General features: G+C 32.7%; 2 protein-coding genes across 5 annotated transcripts; one reads left to right on the top strand and one right to left on the bottom strand.

The window, feature by feature from the left end:
- Positions 1 to 5,469: 5,469 nt before the first annotated feature.
- Positions 5,470 to 11,859, bottom strand: LOC143080377 (transmembrane protein 208-like). Its single transcript, XM_076256200.1, has 6 exons — positions 11,779 to 11,859; positions 11,429 to 11,524; positions 10,590 to 10,649; positions 8,955 to 9,058; positions 7,359 to 7,443; positions 5,470 to 5,724 (listed from the first exon to the last, which is right to left on the bottom strand). Exons 1-6 carry the CDS (start codon positions 11,782 to 11,784, stop codon positions 5,602 to 5,604), a joined length of 474 nt encoding a protein of 157 aa, XP_076112315.1. The 5' UTR covers positions 11,785 to 11,859; the 3' UTR covers positions 5,470 to 5,601.
- Positions 11,860 to 14,859: 3,000 nt separating this feature from the next.
- On the top strand, positions 14,860 to 21,263 carry LOC143080378 (uncharacterized). 4 transcript variants are annotated; one of them, XM_076256205.1, is made up of 4 exons: positions 14,860 to 14,884; positions 18,429 to 18,536; positions 19,403 to 19,651; positions 20,955 to 21,263. In XM_076256205.1, exons 2-4 carry the CDS (start codon positions 18,434 to 18,436, stop codon positions 21,227 to 21,229), a joined length of 627 nt encoding a protein of 208 aa, XP_076112320.1. In that variant the 5' UTR covers positions 14,860 to 14,884; positions 18,429 to 18,433; the 3' UTR covers positions 21,230 to 21,263. The 4 variants fall into 4 exon arrangements, with proteins under 4 accessions (XP_076112320.1, XP_076112317.1, XP_076112319.1 ...); XM_076256202.1 differs by lacking the exon at positions 14,860 to 14,884 and adding an exon at positions 15,060 to 15,218; XM_076256204.1 differs by lacking the exon at positions 14,860 to 14,884 and adding an exon at positions 16,208 to 16,283.
- Positions 21,264 to 21,742: the final 479 nt, after the last annotated feature.

The following is a 21,742-nucleotide window of genomic DNA, read 5'->3' on the forward strand; positions in this document are numbered from 1 at the left end:
TCTCAAAAGAATCAGTTGTTACAAGACGAGGTGAACATTCTTATTCAGAAGGGTGTGTTGGAGGAGGTAAATCCTCCTTTTCATCTAGGGTTTTATTCCCGGCTGTTCTTGGTTCCCAAGAAGAACGGGAAAATGAGACCGGTTCTAGATCTTTCTGTTCTCAATCAGTTTCTGGTGGTCCCACATTTCAAAATGGAGACCAACAGGTCTATCAGGTCGACAATTCATTTAGGAACTTGGACAACCTCTCTAGATTTGATGGACGCCTATTTTCACATCCCGATTTCTCAGAAGTTTCGTCATTTCCTGAGACTGGTTTGGGCAGACAAGGTTTACAGTTTCAAGGCTATGCCTTTTGGCCTGGCTATTGCACCCCTAGTTTTTACCAGGATTTTTCAGACGGTAGTGTCTTATCTTCATACTCAGGCAGTACTCATTCACTCCTACCTAGACGATTCTCTCATCAAGAATCATTGCCGATCTCTTTTGGAGGAACACACCAATTTGTCTATCCTTTTACTCCTGAGACTGGGTTTTTTGATTTCATGGGAAAAATCAGAGATAATTCCCAGTCAGAGTTTCAATTTCCTGGGAGAACATTTTCGGACAGATTTGGGTCTAGTGCTTCCTCCAGAAGAGAAGGTAGTCAAGGTACGTCAGTTAGTCAATGCTCTGACTCAGTTTTCATCTGTCCCAGCTCGTCAATTGCTTCAGCTGGTGGGTTTCTTGATTTCGATCATGGACGTCATTCCACTAGGACGTCTACACATTCGTCCAATCCAGTGGTATCTGTCGGAGTTTTGGCACCCAATTTCTCAGTTGTGGGAGGCACCTGTTCCCATCCTTCCTCGGTTGTTACCTCATCTTCAATGGTGGCTTCAGGAAAAACATCTTCGGAAGGGAGTTTTGTTGGATCCTCCAGACCCCAGCCTAACTTTGTTCACAGATGCGAGTCTGATGGGTTGGGGAGCTTATCTGGAGGGCAGGACAGCATCAGGCCTTTGGTCAGGTGCTCAGTTGGAAGAACACATCAATCTTCTAGAGATGAGAGCTGTGTTTCTTTCTCTCTGTCAGTTTCAGGCTGTGATTCAGGGTCAGTCACTACTGGTTGCCACGGACAACTCCACAGTAGTGGCTTATCTTCAGAATCAAGGGGGGACCCATTCCTTTTCTCTGTATCATCTGAGCAAGGAAATTCTTCTTCTGTGTCACAGTCTCAATATTTTTCTGTCAGTGAGACATGTTCCAGGCAGTCAAAATCTTCTGGCGGATGCTCTCTCCCGTTCCCGTGTTCCAGTGAACACAGAATGGGAAATTCATCCATCAGTGTTTCAGGAGATCATTCTTCGTTGGGATCGTCCTCATATAGATCTTTTTGCCACCAGTCTGAATCACAAGTTGGAGACTTACGTTTCTCCCATTCCAGACGAGAAAGCTTGGGCAGTAGATGCTATGACCCTATCTTGGAAGGGAATGTTCAGTTACATGTTCCCTCCTTTTCGTCTTCTTCCAAAGATCTTGCACAAGATTCAGAGGGACCTATGCAAGACCATTCTTATTGCTCCGGCTTGGCCAAGACAGTCTTGGTTCCCAGAACTACTACTTCTGTGTTGTGCGAAGCCCCTTTGTCTGCCTCTAAGAGAGGATCTACTGTCTCAATTCAAAGGAAGAAAACTGCATCAGGGTCTGCAGAATCTCCATCTGCACGCTTGGTTGTTGTCAGGAATTCCCTCAGAAAGGGAGGCTTTTCTGAGGGAGCAACCAAGCGTATCTCAGGATCAGTCAGACAATCTACAGGAGCAGTTTATGACTCAAAATGGTCTATCTTCTGTACTTGGTGTCTGTCGAAGCAGATTAATCCACTCTCTGTTACTGTACAACAGTTAGCGGATTTCTTTCTTTACCTTTTTGAGGAGAAAGGTTATTCTCCTTCTACTATAAAGGGATATAGATCTGCCATAGCCAGAACAATATCACTTTCAGGAGGCTCTGATTTTGGGGATAATGAGTTTTTGTCATTATTGATAAAAAAACTTTTGCCTTAATAGACCTCGTCAAAGGCGTTTGGTTCCTTCTTGGGACTTAGGTTTGGTTTTAAAGGTTCTACAGTTTCCACCTTTTGAACCTTTACATTCAGCCTCCTTCAAATTTTTATCTTATAAATGTTGTTTTCTGATAGCTTTGGCTACTGGTCGCAGAAGGAGTGAGATTCATGCCTTGTCAATTTCTGAGTCTTGTCTCCGCTTTGCGTCTGATAAGTCTTCAGTTACTCTTCTCACTGATCCATCTTTTTTAGCAAAGAACCAGTTACCTGATAAAGGTTCTGGTTGTATTACTGTTCCTGCTTTACCTCCCACAGCGGATAATCAGGTTTTGTGTCCAGTGAGAGCCTTGCTTGTTTACCTAGCGTCTTCAGCTAAATTAAGATCTGCTGGTTCTTCTAGGTTGTTCATTCCTATTAAAAAAGGAATTTCTGACATTTCTGCTAAAACCATTTCTACCTGGATTTGCAATACTGTCATTTTGGCCTATAAGTCTGCTTCTTCTGAAGTTTTAGTTAAACATCAAGTTAAAGCACATGAAGTAAGAGCCTTAGCCTCTTCTTGGAATATTTTTAATTCCTCCTCTATGTCGGAAATCATGTCAGCTGGTTTTTGGAGGTCTGATAGTGCCTTTTATAACCATTATTTACGGTCCATGCCTCTTCATTGTGACAACCTCTATTCTTTAGGGCCTTTAGTTGCTGCTCAACAGGTTGTTTTTCCTCCTCCTAGTGATGGGGATTCAGCTCTTCGTTAAATTCTGTTATCTAAATTTATGAAGGTGAGGTATTTAATGTAATAAAAATCAAATTTTTAGAATTAAAATTTAGTTTTGTAAATTAAATACTCACCTTCATAAATCAGAGGTCCCTCCCTCCTCCCCTTCATCCCCCCTTAGTGCCTAGCATTTTAAGGAATAAATGATGAAGGTTTAGGACACACAGGTGTCAGGTGGGAGAGGTTGTCACGGGGTCATGGTTCTTTTTCTGGCTGGTTTCCGGTTGATTAATGCAGCGAGTGGACTGATATCTAAATTTATGAAGGTGAGTATTTAATTTACAAAACTAAATTTTAATTCTAAAAATTTGATTTTTAACACAAAATCTTTTAAAAAATTAAAATACACCTTATTAAAGGAGAGTAACTCTGTTTTCACTATGTAACAATAAATCTCAGTCACTTACTATTTCCTGTGAGAAAATCAAAATAAATCATTACCATATTTTCACAAATTATATCTTTACATTGCTTAGAAATTAAGTACATTGTGTACATGTAGTTTTCATCAAAGAATGTTGAATCGTAAACACACCCTTATTTTTTACATCTGTTTCACAAAACTTTTCTTATCCATGCAGTGTCTTGTAAACCATTTGCATGCTTCTTTTAAGAATTCTATATAAATTTTTTGTATAATACATCCCCCAAATAAATATATGAAAAAAAATTATTGAAATTAAATAAGGAAGATGTATGCCAACATTTATCCATATTATATAGTGTACCAGTAAGTACAGCTTAAAGCTATAAAATACATATTTTACAACAACATAAATTAAATATTGAAAATTTAATAAAAAAATTAAAACAAGATGGTTATTTTTACAATTTCCAAATCTATACTTTTAGATACTTGTGAATATATGAATTGCATAGTTTAAATGTTAACATTAATGTATGTCTTTGTTATCTATACTGAATGAAATTATTGTAATATTAAAGGGGCACTAGCTACAAGATCTTTAAAAAATCTGAAGTATGATTTTTTTGTTCAATCATAAAAAAAAGTGAAATAGTGCAATAATAATTCATTTTTAGCCGTCAATATATACATATGGTTCAATTTTGTCAAAATATGCTCAGAAACATTGATGATGAATTATTCACTTGCAAGTGAATAATTTGACCTCCTTGAATCTGTAGTCATGTGAACTTCAATTCAACCCCTTAGCTAGAGACAGATAATGCATGCATTGTGCGTGTTAAGTTATTAAAGGTAAAAGAATGTCAACATTGAAAGTGAAACAAAGGTATATCATTTGATTTACTGATTTGATCCACACAAAATCATTCTTATACAGGTAAAAACGATGACTAACATACATTTTTAATCTATATGAAATTAATCAAACCTAGAAAAATCCACTTACACAAGGTCACTTTCTATTTATATTTTTGTTTATATCGCTAATATGACGATTGGAGGTATTCAACTTGATAATTAATTAGAAGGCATCGAAACTAAAATATGAATGAAACGAGGCTGCATATTATTGAGCCCACGCCCTGTAAATAATTTATTTTAGACTTTTTATAATTTGGATAAATGGTTTACATGGTTATTAATCAAATACGAGAATTTGAGTCAAATCAATTAACATGAATTTGACAGCTAGTGCTCCTTTAAAAAATAAATGAAAATGATGGATAAATCAAAAAATATTAGAAAATTGCATGCAATAAGGTCTAAAAATATTTTAAAATTGTTGCAACATTGTTACAATATTCAAAATTATTTTGAAATTGTGTCAAAATTCAAGAATAGTTAAAAGAACTGTCATAACGTCTTACATAATTTAAAAATGGTAATATCTGCTTGGAGAATTGTGGTCATACAAAAGAGAATTACAAATTTTGGACATCAATGTCGGTACAGAACAAAATTCTCCCATAATTTACTTATCATATGCTTACAGATGCCTGGAGAGAAACCCATGTATTGAACAAGCATGTAGGTCTTTTTCGCAATTTAGTGACTAATAATGGTAAAAATTCCTGAATAATTAAATACACTTATGTGCAGCATAGGTGACTTTATGGTACAAATAAAGACTGTAATTTTTTATTGTATTCAGTCTCGTGTTATCATGTTTTGTAATTTTTAGAAATATGTAAAACATAGTTAAGTTTGGACATATGTGATTATCTGACTTGAAACTCTTTGGAATTCTCTAATTGAAGGGTACACTACTTCAAGCACATGTTTTAATATCCAGCCTCTTTTCCAAATTGCTGCCGAAGGAGAAACAAGTACAGAAATTTGGTGACATTAAATTTCATAAAATATTTTTATCCCCTCCCCCTTCCCCTTCTTCCACCTTGTAAAGAGGTTCCTTAATGGTTGATTTGAATGAGGACAATTAGAGCGGTATCTGCTCCCAAAAGTTGAGATGTTACACTATTATTAACAAATTTATAGTCAAGGGGAGATAACTCTAAATTAATTGACTTTTCAAAAAATTCAATTTCAATAATTGATGACATTTGTCTTTTCATTATTACATAATATGCTCATTGGTTCAGACTGTAATGAAAGTATTGTATATTTAAATTCATAATTGGTACTTATAATTGTAGTGTATGCAAATTTTATACATGTATCTTTTGATATGATTGATTCTGAAACATAAACTGTCACATCTGTGGCCTGCATCATCATAATATGTGTTAGTTGTTATTTCACCTTTAGCGGACCATAAATCATTTTAATTCTATTTATATAAATAATGAAGAAATAGTCAAAATTGTTAATTTTAAAAAATCCTAAAATGCTGAAGTATCAATGTCTTTTCATTTTTCTTTCCATCTTTTTCTGTTTCTTTTCATCTTGTTCTGGAGCTGGAGCAAAGAACCATGGTCCCAGTATGTTGATCCATAATAAATAAAAAGCTCTACCTGGTATCTGTAACATAAAAAAGGAGGATTGTTATTTTTATTATTCCATCACAAAAATTCATAAATATTTATAAGTAATATCAAATTAATGAGAAGAAATATTGTGGGTATATCTGACATGGGTATTTCCTGTTTTTCTCTGTTGATTTGTTACTCGTCTTTGACCTACAACCTCAAACCTATTTTTCATATTTATAAAAGTGTTTTCTTTTTTGCCTACTCAAGATTGTTTATTGTTAACTCAGAAATTATTGTGAAGTTTTTATTAATGTGAATATGCCACAATATCAGGTTAGCGGAATAGAAATTAGCATTCAAATTTTTGTTGTGTTCTTTCTCCACAATATGTTTGCAATTGCAATAAATAGATTTTTCATTTTTAACAGAAATTAGTAATTTGCAATATTTAATGCACACATTGATTCCTGAATTTACTGTAGTCAAAACATGTTATATAATCTGCAGTTGTGATATTCAGAAAGAGTGAGGATCCACATACAATAAATATTTTAAATCAGAACAGCATAATTTCTTAGTTGTTGCATGGGGTGATTAAAAGATCACAGAAAAAATCTGAGTGTTCTAAGCTATACATTTTAGTATATTACAAATACTGGAAGTCAAAGTAAAGTTGTTGAATGTTGTTTCTTTGAAATAACATAGAACCCATCTGTAAAGTCGAAGTTTTCACCCAATTTAAAAGAAATAAATGTTTAAAGTCCTTGAATTTCTTTACTTGTAAATGAAAATTGCTATGTCATCAATTTGGTAAAATCATAAAATTGCCTATCATGAAAGGGACACCCTGGTGACTAGATTTCAGTTTTTGGTTGGTTGTAAAAGCAAAGTGACAGACAGGAAAGTGACTATTTTGCACAATTTGCATGGTATTGTGAACCTTGATGGTAGAAGAAAAACATTTCATTCAAAGCTTCTTGTCATTTTCAAAGATCATTTATGGAGGAACAGCATTTACCCTGTCCTGGGCCTCACCTGCTTGATTTATTCTTGTTTATTTCTTTTAAAAGCTTTTAAAGTGAGCAAAAATACCGTATATGGAATAACTGGTTTAACACGCAGAATTGAAATATATGTCCGTTCAACGACATCACAAGAAAACTCTTTATAATTTGTTTTAAACTCTCTTTATAATTCGTTTTAAACTTGAAATATAGATGCAACTTGAAGTTTCTAGAATTGTGTTTATTGTGTTCTGGGTTTTTATTTATCATTTATTATTTAAGGTATAACCTAATGGAATTACTAATGGCTTGATTTTTTCCCCATAGATTGCAGCACAGATATTGAACCTATTATCATAAGTTAACTAAAAATGAAGTCACTTAGAGGAAATTTAGAATGGCTAAAATGGCTTATAACCTGTTTTTGATAAAGATGGCCACACAGATATACAATACATCTTTTTCTTTAAAGTGTAACAGTCAACGTAGAAAGCCCTTTCCCATTTGGAGCACATTGGTTTTTACCCTTGTTTTATTGGTGTATATTATAAACTTCAATATCTTTAGGTTTTACCCATCATTATCATTTCAACCCTGATTTTTGAGCCACAGAGATAAAATGATAATGTGCAGCCATAATCAATAGAAGTAATCTAACGTATTATAAACTCATACTTACCAATAACCATATAAGCCAAAAATAGTTTGATATAATGGACAAACTTTGGACGATACATGTGTATAAAAGAATATCTTTAGCATGTCTGAAATAAAAAAAAAAATTTAGGTAACAAACTGAGTTCTTTTATTATCTTTTGTATCAATTTCTCATTTGGGAAAGGGGGGGGGGGGGGAATTAGCTCTTTTAAGTATACCTTTTTTAAGGGTTATCTTTTGCACAAATAGAAGCTTCTAAAAATTTATATTTCTTTATGAAACTTAATTCATGATATATCTTTACCCACAAAATCCCAAAAAAAATCTTTCTACTGAAAATTAATCTTGTTAATGAACCTGTAGTAAAAGTTTGTTTGAAGAAATTTAAAACTAGTGATGCATAGAAAAGTAAGTGACGACTTCTCCAATAATGTAAAGAAAAACAAATAGAGACTATTTACAATTGATGCATAAATTAATGCCTCGTTATACAGAGATATAAGCCAAAAACTACATTTTACCCCTATGTTCTATTTTTAGCCATGTCTGCCATGTTGGTTGGCAGACAGGGTCATCGGATACTTATTTATAACTAAATGCCCTCATGATGATTGTGGCCAAATTTTATTTATATTTGTCTGAAATTGTCTCACTTGTTTCAGGGGGTAAGACTTTTGTAAAAGATTACAAAAATTTACAAAAATTGTTAAAAATTGATTTTAAAGCGCAGTAACTCCCTTTGGGGTCAATCGACCAATTTGGTCATGTTGACCAATTTGTAGATCTTACCTTGCTGAACATTTATTTGTTTACAGTTTATCTCTATCTATAATAATATTCAAGATAATAACCAAAACCTGCAGAATTTCCTTAAAATTCCCAATTTATGGGCAGCAACCCAACAACAGGTTGTCTGATTTGTCCGAAAATTTCAGGGCAGATAGATCTCGACATGATAAACAATTTTACCCCTATGTTAGATTTGCTTTTAATCTACATTTTACTCCTATGATCTATTTTTAGCCATGGTTGCCATCTTGGTTGGTTGGCTGGGTCATCGAACACGTTTTTTAAACTAGATACCCTAATGATGATTGTGGCCAAGACTGGTTAAATTTGGCCCAATAGTTTCAGAGGAGAAGATTTTTGTAAAGGTTAACGACCAGATGAGCTAATAAAAAGGTGACAATATTTTTTTAGATCCATAATGATCTTTGGGTATTTTTAAACTATCTCAATTTTCTTGACAATTTTCAGTAAAGCATTCCAAAAGGACAAATGATCAAAACTCAAGGACCCACTTGGAGAAAAACAAAAGTCTTGTAATTTCAGTTGTTATGAATAATATTATGGGAATTGTTGGGTTGGGTTGCTGTCTTGTAAATGATACATTGTACATCCAACATCACCTGATACTCCAATTACTATGTAGTTAGATCCTATTCAGCTGTATCTCTTGGTAATGTGAAGAGATTTGCCCTATCATACAATATCTAGATAAATTTTACTGCCTAGCCTACCATGTGTGACACAAATTAAAAACTTACTCTGACATTCCTTAACTCATGTTAAGATCTATTTTACTGCCTGCCATGTGTGACATAAATTAATAACTTACTCTGACATTCCTTCACTCATGTTAAGATCTATTTTACTGCCTGCCATGTGTGACATAAATTGATAACAACCAAAGTTTATGGCAACTGCAAACACAGACAAAATCTAAAAAAAAAAAGCAAGACAAATTTATTTACATATACAGTAAAACCTGTATAAACCGGCCGGCTACGGGACCATGAAAAAGAGCCGGTTTGGACAGTGAGCCGGTTTATTCGGGTTTCTGTTTTGACCGGAAGTTAATGACTTGTGACGTCCGACATTTTGCATGAAAAAATTCTCTCTGATTGTAAATTATATCTGATAAATTAAAATACTTTCACTTCGTTTTTCATTGTTTGCATTTGCATCATAATGCTCGCGTTGTTTGGATTGTAAGACGAGAGTTTCGATTTACTCCCATGATCAATAATTTGAAATGTTGGAATGGCCGATTAAAAAGACAGAATATTATCAAACGTAATGTCATCACTTTCGAAACGTTGTCGTACAGTGTACAATATCCATTGATTGCTGTCATCCGGGTGTTTTTCATTATCAAGGTCATTTGTTTAGGGGTTCACAACAAGGAACCAAGGATTTCGAAATTACGATGTGAACTTTTTACTTCGCGATTTTAATTTGTTTATCCAAGTTAAAACGTAAGTTCAATCCGAGATATATATTCGGTGTGTCTTTTCGTTTAATTGACACGTTTATAATGTTTTAATAAATAATACAGCTCACTACTGTACGATTGTAGGTTCACAGTTTGACACCTGACTAATTGATTATCACAAAAAGTTATATTGTATCAACAAATATGTTTTGATTGCATATCGATCATTGAAATTAATTAGACAAACCGGTTTTGACAGGTAATAATTAATGTAATTAAGAGTATTGGGACTTCATAATAAGACCGGAATTTGGAATACACAGGGTCTGGTTTACAAAGGGTATTTTAACAAAGACTTTGAATGGAAAAATATGGGACTTTCATTTTCGGCCGGAATGGACAGGAAACCGGTTTATTCAGGGTCTGGTTTAATCAGGTTTGACTGTAATATGTAAGAATAAAAGAACAGCTTTCCAATGACCCCCTCTGAGTAGATATTGTATCAATACAAAGGCAGTAATTCCCCCCAAAATGCATACTTTGTGGTGCTAGGCATACCCCTACTTGTAATTGAACTATAGATATGCATTGTAGAGGTTACTAACAGATTCTATAAGTTCTCTCTCCATATAAGTCAGTGCTATTAATCTGTTGACTGACTATGATGTCATTTTGTTCTGTGTTACAAAAAAGATGATGGCAATATAGCATCCACTCAGAATTGGAATTGGAGTATAATCATCATTCATGTATTGGGGAGTTTTTTTAAATTTTCATAAACAATATACGCCCTTCAAGAAATGAAGGCAAGAGATTTATATCTATTAAAATGTTTCAACGTTTAAGCAGGTGCCAACCTTCACCCTAGACTGAAACTGAAACCAAGACCAGACGGACACAGTTAAGGACAATCACTTGGTACATGTATGTATACTGAACTGTATTGCATAATAATCATGATAATGTTGAATAAAAAAATGTGCTAATAACTAATGAAGTAGAACAGTGTATTCCAAGACAGATATTATATTTACTTACTATAATACCACCTGTAAAACTACTCCAGAATAGGAAACATTGCAAGATAAAGTAGGTTACCTGAAAAAAATAAACTAAAGTTTTTATTTCAGAATTTAATGCTTCTTTTTGTAAATTCATTGGGATGTAAAAGCATTGACAGAAGTACATTTTGTATGAAGCATGGAGGCGCTTATTCTTAAAATGTGTGCAATCAATGCTTTTACAACCCTATGAAATTACTTAAAGAAGCATTCAATACTTATAATTACATTTTTTGACTATGATCATGAAAACAGATTACTATCAAGTTTTTTTCTTTTATTTACATGTGCACTTTATTGTAGAAGAACGTGTCAACATGAATGTTACAATTAATTTTGAAATGAAGCTGATTAAGGAATAACGTGAGATTACAGTTAGCCAATCAGACTAACATAATATAATGTAATCATTTGACCTTGTAGAGGTTCATCTTACATGTATAAGTTTTAAAAAAGTTGTTCAAGAGATTTTTAAACAATCTAATTTGAATTCACATCTGATAACTTCACCATTGTTCACAGTCAGTAATAGGGCACTGGTTTATACTACATGTACATGTTGTATACCAATAAATAATTTTCTGTTTTTATATGCTACATGTATTTATATGAGATAAGCCTCCGGGTGCGGGAATTTCTCGCTACATTGAAGACCTGTTGGTGACCCTCTGCTGTTGTTTTTTATTTGGTCGGGTTGTTATCTCTTTGACACATTCCCCATTTCCATTCTCAATTTTATTGTTGTATCCATTCAATACTAGGATATAGCTACACCTTAAATAACTACAGGGAGAGGTAAATGTTGATAAAACTTACATTTACACCTAAAATGATATATAAGTAGAACTTTAAAGTAGATGCATTTTCTTCTTCAATCTGCTTCAGTCCTTTAGTGCCCGTTTTACCTTTGGGCTGAAAAATATACATTTTGTACAATTAAAATGATTAAATATGTACTGATAAAGTAATCAACATCACCATTAACCTTTCCAAATGCACAGGTTTGTCTGTGAAATAGAAAGGTTTACAGCGTAATTTTTGTTTGTTGTCTTTTATTTTTTAAGCCAAAATGAAAATGCAAATATTATAAATAATAAAGTGTATTTTCGTATTTTTTGTGACGCGTCTATTTGAAAATTATAATACTTCTTCCCTTGATACTTTACCGGCATTTTTAAGAGCTAAAATTAATCAACTGCACCAAAGTTTTCAACATATGTTAAAAGAAATTTTCCTCAATGTATATTGATAACTTTTAATCCGGTGGGTGAATTTGTATATTTTAAAACGCATTTGAGACAATAAATAAAAAGCCACGCAAATATCAATATCCGGAAGGGGACATGCTTTTATTCCGTCATTAGAAACTAACAAGCAAAAAAAGAAAAAATATAATTAGGGTGCTACTATTTTATTTTCAAATTATATTGGGGGGCTAGGACGTCCTGTATTTTTATAAGTTGTAATTTCTGTCCTGCCTTTTTATTCTTCACTCTTTTTTTTTTTAGTTTATCCTGACCTTTTTGACATTAATTGTCACCTGCATTTTTTTTTGTAAAGTGTCTCACCCTCACAGGCACTTGTCTGTAAAAAAAAAATATGTACCTGTGTTATATTAAGGTATATATATATATAAAAAAAAAATCTGAGACAAGTGTCTGTGCTTATCTTGTCTTTTTTTTTTCTCAAAAAAAATCCTGTACTGCCTTTTTTTTTAATTTTAAACTTCATCCTAGACCCTAAAGATGCCAAAGTTATGGCGCGGAATCACTCAGGTTCAAACATATTTATGTATATACATAATTTTATTTACGAATATACAAAAATAATTACGTATATACGTAAATCGATTTATGTGTATATACATAAATCGATTTACGTATATACAGAAATAATTCCGTATATACATATGTCGAATTTCTTATACACAGAAATAATTATGTATATACAGAAATATTTATGTATACACAGAAAGATAGTAATTCTGTATATACGGAATTCGATTTATGTATATACGTAAATCGAATTCTGTATATACAGAAATAATTACGTCTATACGTAAATCGAATTCTGTTTACACGTAAATCGAATTCTGTTTCGTATATACGTAAATCGAATTTCGTATATACATAATTATTTCTGTAGACGTAATTATTTCTGTATATACAGAATTCGATTTACGTATATACATAAATCGAATTCCGTATAAACAGAATTACTATCTTTCTGTGTATACATAAATATTTCTGTATATACATAATTATTTCTGTGTATAAGAAATTCGACATATGTATATACGGAATTATTTCTGTATATACGTATACACGGAATTCCATTATGTTTCTGTATATATAGTCAAACTCGTTGTAGATAGATGACAAACTGACACCATTATGGTAAAAGACGGGAAAATTTTAAAAACAAACAACAGAATACAAAACAGGCCCGAAACAAAGAAAACTAAAGACTAGGTAGTGTTTTTCTTCATGTTGACGATTGTTGAGGAGTTAATTAATAAATGTTCATTGTCTCAGTGCAAATTAGTGAATCATTTATTTTTGGAACTAGCTGATCAGCTCATGCAGTGACAATGATGTTCCAAGGATTTTCCTAGTGAAACTATCACGATACAATTCCTTGAGTGTTCCAAAAAACAAACATCATAGATACATACCAAAGATAAGGTTGAAGACGATGTTTGATGAATTGAAAGCTGCTGAGGAAAAACACAAGTTTCAGGCTATATGTTATAAATATGTATTTGCTTACTAAATTGAACAAAAAATCATACGTATACGAATTTCGATTTATATCTGCAACTAGTAAATGTTCACTGACTTCACAAGTTTCAGATCTTTTTTTTTTTTATAATTATATAAAATCTTAATTGCCGTATATTGCTGTCGTCATTGTATTTCCCTTTTCTGGGATAAAGCTTCAGTATGACAAAATCACAAATAAAAATTACCGGTAAAGATAAAAAGAAATTATTCAAGATATTGATATTTTCTTCTATATGCATGTTCACTTTAGGAAAAAAAATTCCGAACGTGTACCCCTCCAGACATGCATGTTCCCTTACATCTGTTCTAGGCAAACAAAAATACTGCAAAAAAGAGTCCTTGCATTCATTGATTGTTATAGTTCAAAGCGAAGTTGACCAATAAAAAAAACAATATATAAAAAAGAAGATGTGGTATGATTGCCAATGAGACAACTATCCACAAAAGACCAAAATGACACAGACATTAACAACTATAGGTCGCCGTACGGCCTTCAACAATGAGCAAAGCCCATAACGCATAGTCAGCTATAATAGGCCCCGATAAGACAATGTAAAACAATTCAAACAAGAAAACTAACGGCCTTATTTATGTAAAAAAATGAACGAAAAACAAATATGTAACACATAAACAAACGACAACCACTGAATTACAGGCTCCTGACTTGGGACAGGCACATACATAAATAATGTGGCGGGGTTTAACATGTTTTTCGATTAAAATGTTCATAAAATCGGTACATCTGCGACGAATATACTCATAATCTAATCTAAAACCCTTTTATGGGAATACCACTGGTATATGACATTGATCGTTTATCTATTCGTCAATCACGGTGTGATTTGAGATGCTTAAATTGTCAGTGCCAATTTTCTACTTGTTCAGCATTGGAACTGCTGGCCCATCTTGAGCACATGATGTCATTTACGGGGTTTTTTTTTTGTGGGCCTTTTGTTGCTCAGTTGTGTTTTGTAGCCTATTTTAATGTAATTTTTTATCATTGTGTTTTAGCCGTGGTGTTGTCTATTTTTATCGACTTATATTTTGTTACCACCCCCCCCCCCTTTTTTTATAAAGCCGGTCAAAGCATCTGCGACACAATCAATTAGCATTATTGATATCAATGGAATAATCTCTGAAATATACTTAAAGAATATGATATGTTATTGGTTATCAATTTATAAGGTTTAATTCACATATTGTCGATCATGAATTGGTCAGATGAGTACAATATATCGAATCGCTTCTATTCGTCAATAAATGGCCTGCATATGATTAAAAAAGGTTTGATCATCTCGACTGTTTTGTCATCGATTTAACATTTTCTACTGCATACCAAAAGTGCACATATTGTTGAATGACATCATACAATTTTATCCTTCTATAGACGATTACATTGATCCCAGGAATATAATATCCACTGTGGGTTTCCCATGAAATATAACAAAAACTTTCACACATTTAAGACGGTGACTCAGAATAGATCCAGGTGAGAGAAAATTAATTCAAGAACATGTAATTTAAAAACAAAGCAAGTATGTTCATTATGTATGACAAATTGTAATTACTCATTTTTCAACGTTAAGCTCCTTATTAACTTATACCTATAATCAGTAAAATGTTTCATACCGGCCGACAGATAAGTATTTAAATCAGTATTTGTTATCAATTAGAGTTATAGTTGTGAAACGGGACACCTCTAAACAGTATCATGTCCTATGGCCATGGATCACTTCATAATTGCTTAACAAGGTGTAGTTTCCGGCTTTCAAACTGTCATCATTGACACCATTAGGATAATATTCTATAGGTACACTGAAACGGTAAGTCACATTTTTTGCTTCTTAAAGTCAGAAAAAATGTATAAAATATTCTTTATTTGGATTCTAAATATTCCCCTCGAAATAATCAAATAATCATAATTTTAGTAACAATAAGAGATAATGTTATAATGTTATAAGTTCATTCATGATTTTTTAAAACTTATTTCAACATGTTGAAAGGAAGCAAATTCTTATATTAGAAATATTTATTAAAAAAAACTGCCTGTCTCTGCATCGGCTGCATCCCATGATGGCCTGGTTAAAATTTATTAATTTCCTTGAACAGGGAACCCTCTTTTTATTGGACTGTTGGCATGTGCTATCTTAATAATTATGTAAATTATATGCATGCACATGTAACAACTTCAAGCATTTATAATACATATATTTATTGTATAGCAATATAATATTTCCCACAGAAAGTAACCAAAAGTAAGCGTGCAATAAATTCCAATATTGCACTAGTGCAATAAATCTTCAAAATTCATGACGTCATCAACGACAAAATCTTAGTTTAAACAGTTTTTTACTTTCAAATATTATATTGCTATACAATAAAAGGGTTATTGCATGAATATTGGGGAATATTGTCCCTCGTAGAACATATATTTCACTCGCAAGCTCGTGCAATATAAAGTTCTACTCGGGACAATATTCCCCAATATTCATGCAATAACCCTATAATATAGTATACTGACCGAATGTTTGTGTGTTTATTACATGCTGTAAACAAATACTTTTAGAATCATGTTCAAACAATGTGATGGATTGTTCGGAATAAAAGGTTATGTTAAGTCGTGAACGTAATGCAATTTAAATAAATGCAGTTGAACCTTATCTAAATTGGAATCGCAATGATAATAATTTGAAATTCTCGCTTCAACAAGACTGTATAGCTAATTGATCGTATCATCTCAACAAGACTAATTGCTAATGTCTTTTCGTGTGACGTAACATTAACATAACACTAATTAAGGAGATATGGTAAGATTGCCAATGAGAAAACTACCAACTATTGTCCACATACGGTGGAATAAGTCCAATATTGACTTTTGTTGCTGAACTGTGAGTTTAAAACTAGTATTTTTTGGCCGAAATAGTTTACTTATTCTGAATATTTCAACAGAAATAAAATACACAAATGAAATATTATATTGAAAATTTGAAATGTCTTATTTAATGCAACATCTAAAACAAAATCAAGGGTTCAAACCTGTAAATAACTATACTGATATAATTGTTTCATATATCGTATTCGGACACTGGCCTACTTGACTGTCCGAATGTAAATATGTCTAATATAAGCAAACTAAACATGACCGATACACAGACGGTAGATAAACTTCACTGTGAAGACGTTGTCCTATGTTAAGATATCATATTGACATTAAATGATATGGAAAATAAGATTGATGTAGATTTATGTAGACTGGAATTTCAAATACCTGTCCGAACTTATTACAGCTAGGTCACGAAAGTCTATCCTCAGGCCAGTTTTATAAATATTTTTGATGTAAAAGACGATTATCGGAGGTTCTTTGGGTCTTGGTAAGTTAAACTTTAAAATTTGAATTTAAGCGTTCATTTATAATACATGGGCTTTAATGTTAAACTATTTAAATCGCATTTATCGTTTAATTTAATGTTTGAATAACTAAATTAGTAAACATTATCATCTACGTATGTTACCAGATATATAACATTTGAACGAGATGACCACGTAAAGGCAATATTTTACATGATACATAACAAATCAGTTTTCTCCACAAGCGGTTATGTTTTATAAGAATAATACATTTTGTATCTAAATTTCCCGATTATAAGAATATTTATTGATTGATTTTTGGTTGCTTAATGTCCAGTGGAAAATGTTTGAATTAATTTAATCATTCATTTAAATTACACGGACTTCAATGTTAAACTATTATACTGGAATATATGATTTAATTTGGTGTTTGATAAACCAAATAAATAGTAAACATGGTAAACATTCATGATTATCTCTGCATATAATTTTATAGTATTCGAACGAGATTAGCGTGATATACAAAACATCCTTTTCTCCATATTTTTTTTAAAAGAGTTGAAAATAATGATATACATTTGGTTTTTATATTTTTCAAGTATAAGAATTAACTTGGGTCCTTAAAATGACCTTATAGATAGTTGATTGTTTTGTTGATAGCTTTTGATTTTTATTATCTCCAACGTTTGACGTAGTTTGGCTTTCGATGTAATTTGCATACACAAACATAACTGAGATAGTAAGGGAGGTCGAACATGTAAGTCTTAAAATAAAAGCGAAAGAAGAGTAAACAATCATTTATATATTTAGGAGTTTAGTTTGACATTTTCACAGAACTAGTACACATTGTTTAGGGGGGCAGCTGAGGTACGCCTCTGGATGCGGCATTTTCACTCTCTGTTGAAGACGCATTGGTGGCGTCGGCTGTGTTCTGCTCCTTGGTCGGGTTGTTGTCTCTTTGGCATATTCCCCATCTCAATTCACAATTTTAATCAATGTCTCATTTAGATTGATTATACTTATTGTAACGAGTTCGTGTACTAATTTTCTTGTCAATATTTTGACCAATATGTATATCCCGGCAGTGCAAAGATCATTCTGACCAATATGTATTTTCAGCAACATGATCAATGCGAAGATCATTCTGACCAATATGTATTTTCAGCAATGCGAAATCACAGAACTATCTTATGCATGTGATTAAATTACTTACTGCCGAAGGTTCACAATTTTCTAATTGAATTTTTTCAATCTTTCAACAACCGCGCATAAGTTAAACTAAAATGAATAAGCATACTGCATGTGCTAATCTTATAAAAAAAATACCTGAAAAAGTTAACTGACTGTAAAGGACAAGACGAAAAATATGCCTTCAACTGTCACAAGGGCAGTGTGAATTGATAGGTACTTTGCTTCTCTTATGGAGAAAGGGTTAAATGATATAACTGAGTTTTTATTTAACATGATTTAACTAAAGAATTGATATTTATTTCAATGAACTACATTTTGTAAAACCACATAAAAAAACTCATTCAACATGTTCACTATGTTATGTCATTATTTCATATAAAAAGTAAACATAAACCGCAGATATTTGACAATAGAAGCAATCCCTATGTACCAAATTAAATACTGTATTTAAAGAAAAATATAAACAACTTGAACCTTTTTAAATTCTATTTCAGGTAAAATGGAGAATGTGAAAAATTTAACAAAGTGTGAAATTAATCCGACAGATTACAAACTATGTTCCCCGTATACATGTGTTACAAGAAAGACCCCTTGTCGGACAGGTATGTATGTCGGTTGTAAATGTCAGAAACATATGTGTACAGTCTTCAAAGTTATATCTTTTGTGTGTTTTTTATTTGTTAGTTTATATTTGATGTTATTGGTAGATCTTTGATTGTTTCGGATTAACTTATTTCCAGCTTCATGGGAACGATTTCGAGCCGTTTGAGTTATTGCATATAGAAACACACGAGTTTTATATATAGCTTGATATGTGCAGAGACATACACGTATATATGTCTCTGATATGTGGTATGGGTGTTGTTCATGGTTGAAGGCCGTACGATACCTACAGTAACTTCTACTTGTACGTCTCTGATGAACAGATGTCTCAATAGCAATTATTCCACATTGTCTTATTTTCATAAAAGCTCTAAAAGAAGCATGAAGACTGAAATCGGTCAGAAGAGTTTTTATTAGTTCATTTTAATGCTTGGGAAACAGTTTCAGCGATTTGTAAGTCAGATTGGGATAGGGATAAAGAATCTGTTTTGGGAGATATGGATCCATAAATATGGTAATATCGTAGCGAGGTCTGAGTCTTAACAGTGGCGGACCCACTCATAAAAGGGGGGAGGGCTCCAGTCACCATTCAGTGATTACCTATATAATTAACCAATTCTATTTTCTCCGGCGTGGAAAGGGGGGGCGGCCCCCAGCCCCCTGGATCCGCCTTTGGAGGATTTATATCTCGAAAGAGTCCTATTATTTATGGTATTTCGACCCGGGAGACATTTATAAATATATATATCATTGTACAAACATTGTGCTTTTATCTAATGATGATAAGTTTTAGGTTAATCTTTTACATTGTTTGCTAACAACTCCATCTTTTATCTTTATCATGTTTTTTTTTAAACTTTTGTAGGATGTGGCCCATACGAGTACACATGTGCTAACTCCGGATGCATTCAGGACACCGATCTTTGCAACACAATTGACAAGTGTGGCGACAACAGCGATGAGAACATTTGTAATCGTCAGCAGACGACTACTGAACTACTCTCTACACCTGTTTTGGCGGGAATAATTGCAGGATGTTTGGTGTTCCTGTTTATTATTTTCGTGGTCACTGTTGTCTTCTTCAAATGGAAAAGAAAACGGCGGAAAACGACAGGTATTAATTTATTCAAGGAAGCAGAGAACCAAATGTATTACCAAAACATTATTTCATTCAATCTTGTTTATCTCGGGCCATCTTGTGTTTACTATCTGCCTCATATATAAATATTTCAGATATGACGTACTAGAATGTAATATTGAGCTTCCGTGTAATTCAAATACAACAACATGCAGTGCATGTACAAAGATCACAATAAAGTCAAATTTTATTTGATATACACAAGGAAATAACAAAGAAAATTGTTTCAGTAAAATTCAACGTATTTTCAAAAGTCAGCTTATAGGGAACGGACGGCATGTTCCTGGGCGGCATAATGCATACAGGTGACATTTGAGAAAACCATCACACAAAACTACATGAGGATATTTTGGTGTCGACATCGTATATAGCCAAATTTCGCGACAGATTAATGACTTCGCCTAATTTATTTTTTGAACAGCTCATTTTTGTGAAAACTTCCCAAGTTAATTAAATGGACTGTACCGATTCCTTAGAAAAAAATTAGTATTGGTGGTGTTAAAAATGAAAAGAAACTTAAGAGAAGTGAGCCACGATACTGTTGCCAAATAACTAAATCTTAAACAATCCTTGTCAAGAAAAAGTCTAAGAAGTAACAGTTCCTAGCTGCCGGAAATCAATACTTTAGAGGGGTATATTTCAAAAGTGAATTTAATACGACCCCTGCAAAGCCACTGTCTCTGATTTTTTTTTACCAGTTCACTGTATTTTTTAAAATTCAAAAACGTATAAATTAAGTGAAATTATTGCTTTTATGGCCCAAAGATTCCAGTCTAGCTTTAAATTGGTGTGTGTTATACACAGGCACTTGTTTCTGTCAATATGGGGGTTTTCTATTCATAAAAAATCACCTTTTTTGTACGGGTATGGATAAAAAAAAACATATTGACAGAAACAAGTGCCTGTGATGTTATAGGGTTGAATTATTTGTCGCCAAAATTGGCAATAATCATATACATTTTGGTTACAAAGCTGGCGCTATAAGTCCCATCTTTTTTCCAAATAAATTGTACTAACGATTCTCTAAAATGTCTTTCAATGTGACCAAACTGGTTTGACTATGCAAATCATACCTTTAACATGATTGACAGTGAGGCATAGATCTATTCAAATTTTGATACAAAAGAAACAAGCAGTGTGCACGAGCAAAGTTACCAGATTATCTTTAGTTTTATAATTGAACAATATATAAAATAATTGGCTAGGTCAAGATGCCCTGAAAAAAAAATCCACTTATTGATGAATTTGAATTATTACTAAAATATTATTCTTTTAACAGGAAAAGATCTCTCCAAAGATTGTGAAATGAACAAAGAAGATCATCTTCATGAAAACAAAGCTTTAGTTACAAGTGCTTCTATGGAAGATTCAAATGAACGCCATACTACAAAAAAGGAGGAGAAAGTTTCAAAACCTAGTGAATTTCACACACCTCTCAAAGACAAGTATCATATACCTTTCGATTTTGAGGAAGGTTTACTGTGCACCTCTACACCAAAACAACCTCTCAGACAGCTTTTGATGACTATCAAATCAATAGATGATGATGATTAATAATTATACAATTAAAAATATTACACATTTTAAATTACTATTACTCGGGTCTTTTTACTTGTATCTTTTGTAGCAGAATGCTTTTGTTTTAATCAAGTTGTGTGAAAAGGTTATTTGTTTATTTTTAAGTAATTGGCTTGATACTTTATTTCTTTACTCAAGTAATTGGAAACCCTGTTGGTAGCTCTGAATTTTGTACACATTTTAATTTAGGGACCAGCTTCAAGTGAGTATTTTCTCGTTTTCTTGAGGACCCATTGTTGGCCATAGGCTGTTATCTGGTCTGTTTGTCTCTTTGACATTTTCCACATTTTTATTCTCAATTTTATCTTGTTCAAGTAATTGGTAGCCCTGTTGGTAGTTCTTGTTCAAGTAATAGGTAGTCTTGTTGGTAGTTCTTGTTCAAGTAATAGATAACCCTGTTGGTAGTTATTGTTCAAGTTATTGATAACCCTGTTGGTAGCTTTTGTGCAAGTAATTAGTAACCCTGTTGGTAGCTCTTGTTCAAGTAAT

This window comes from Mytilus galloprovincialis, chromosome 6 (genome assembly GCF_965363235.1).
Source record: "Mytilus galloprovincialis chromosome 6, xbMytGall1.hap1.1, whole genome shotgun sequence".
In the NCBI taxonomy this organism is placed as follows: domain Eukaryota; kingdom Metazoa; phylum Mollusca; class Bivalvia; order Mytilida; family Mytilidae; genus Mytilus; species Mytilus galloprovincialis.

Bases quoted from the DNA above. Each gene is read 5' to 3' on its own strand.
- LOC143080377 (XM_076256200.1), bottom strand. The intron at 9,059-10,589 runs GTAAGTAAATAT...TTTTTTTTTTAG, and splicing joins GTTTTACAGGTGGTATTATA to ATTTTGTCTGTGTTTGCAGT. The intron at 5,725-7,358 runs GTAAGTATGAGT...TTTATGTTACAG, and splicing joins TTTGGCTTATATGGTTATTG to ATACCAGGTAGAGCTTTTTA.
- LOC143080378 (XM_076256205.1), top strand. From the start codon at position 18,434: ATGGAGAATGTGAAAAATTTAACAAAGTGTGAAATTAATCCGACAGAT. The intron at 18,537-19,402 runs GTATGTATGTCG...AAACTTTTGTAG, and splicing joins AAAGACCCCTTGTCGGACAG to GATGTGGCCCATACGAGTAC. The intron at 19,652-20,954 runs GTATTAATTTAT...TTCTTTTAACAG, and splicing joins AAAACGGCGGAAAACGACAG to GAAAAGATCTCTCCAAAGAT.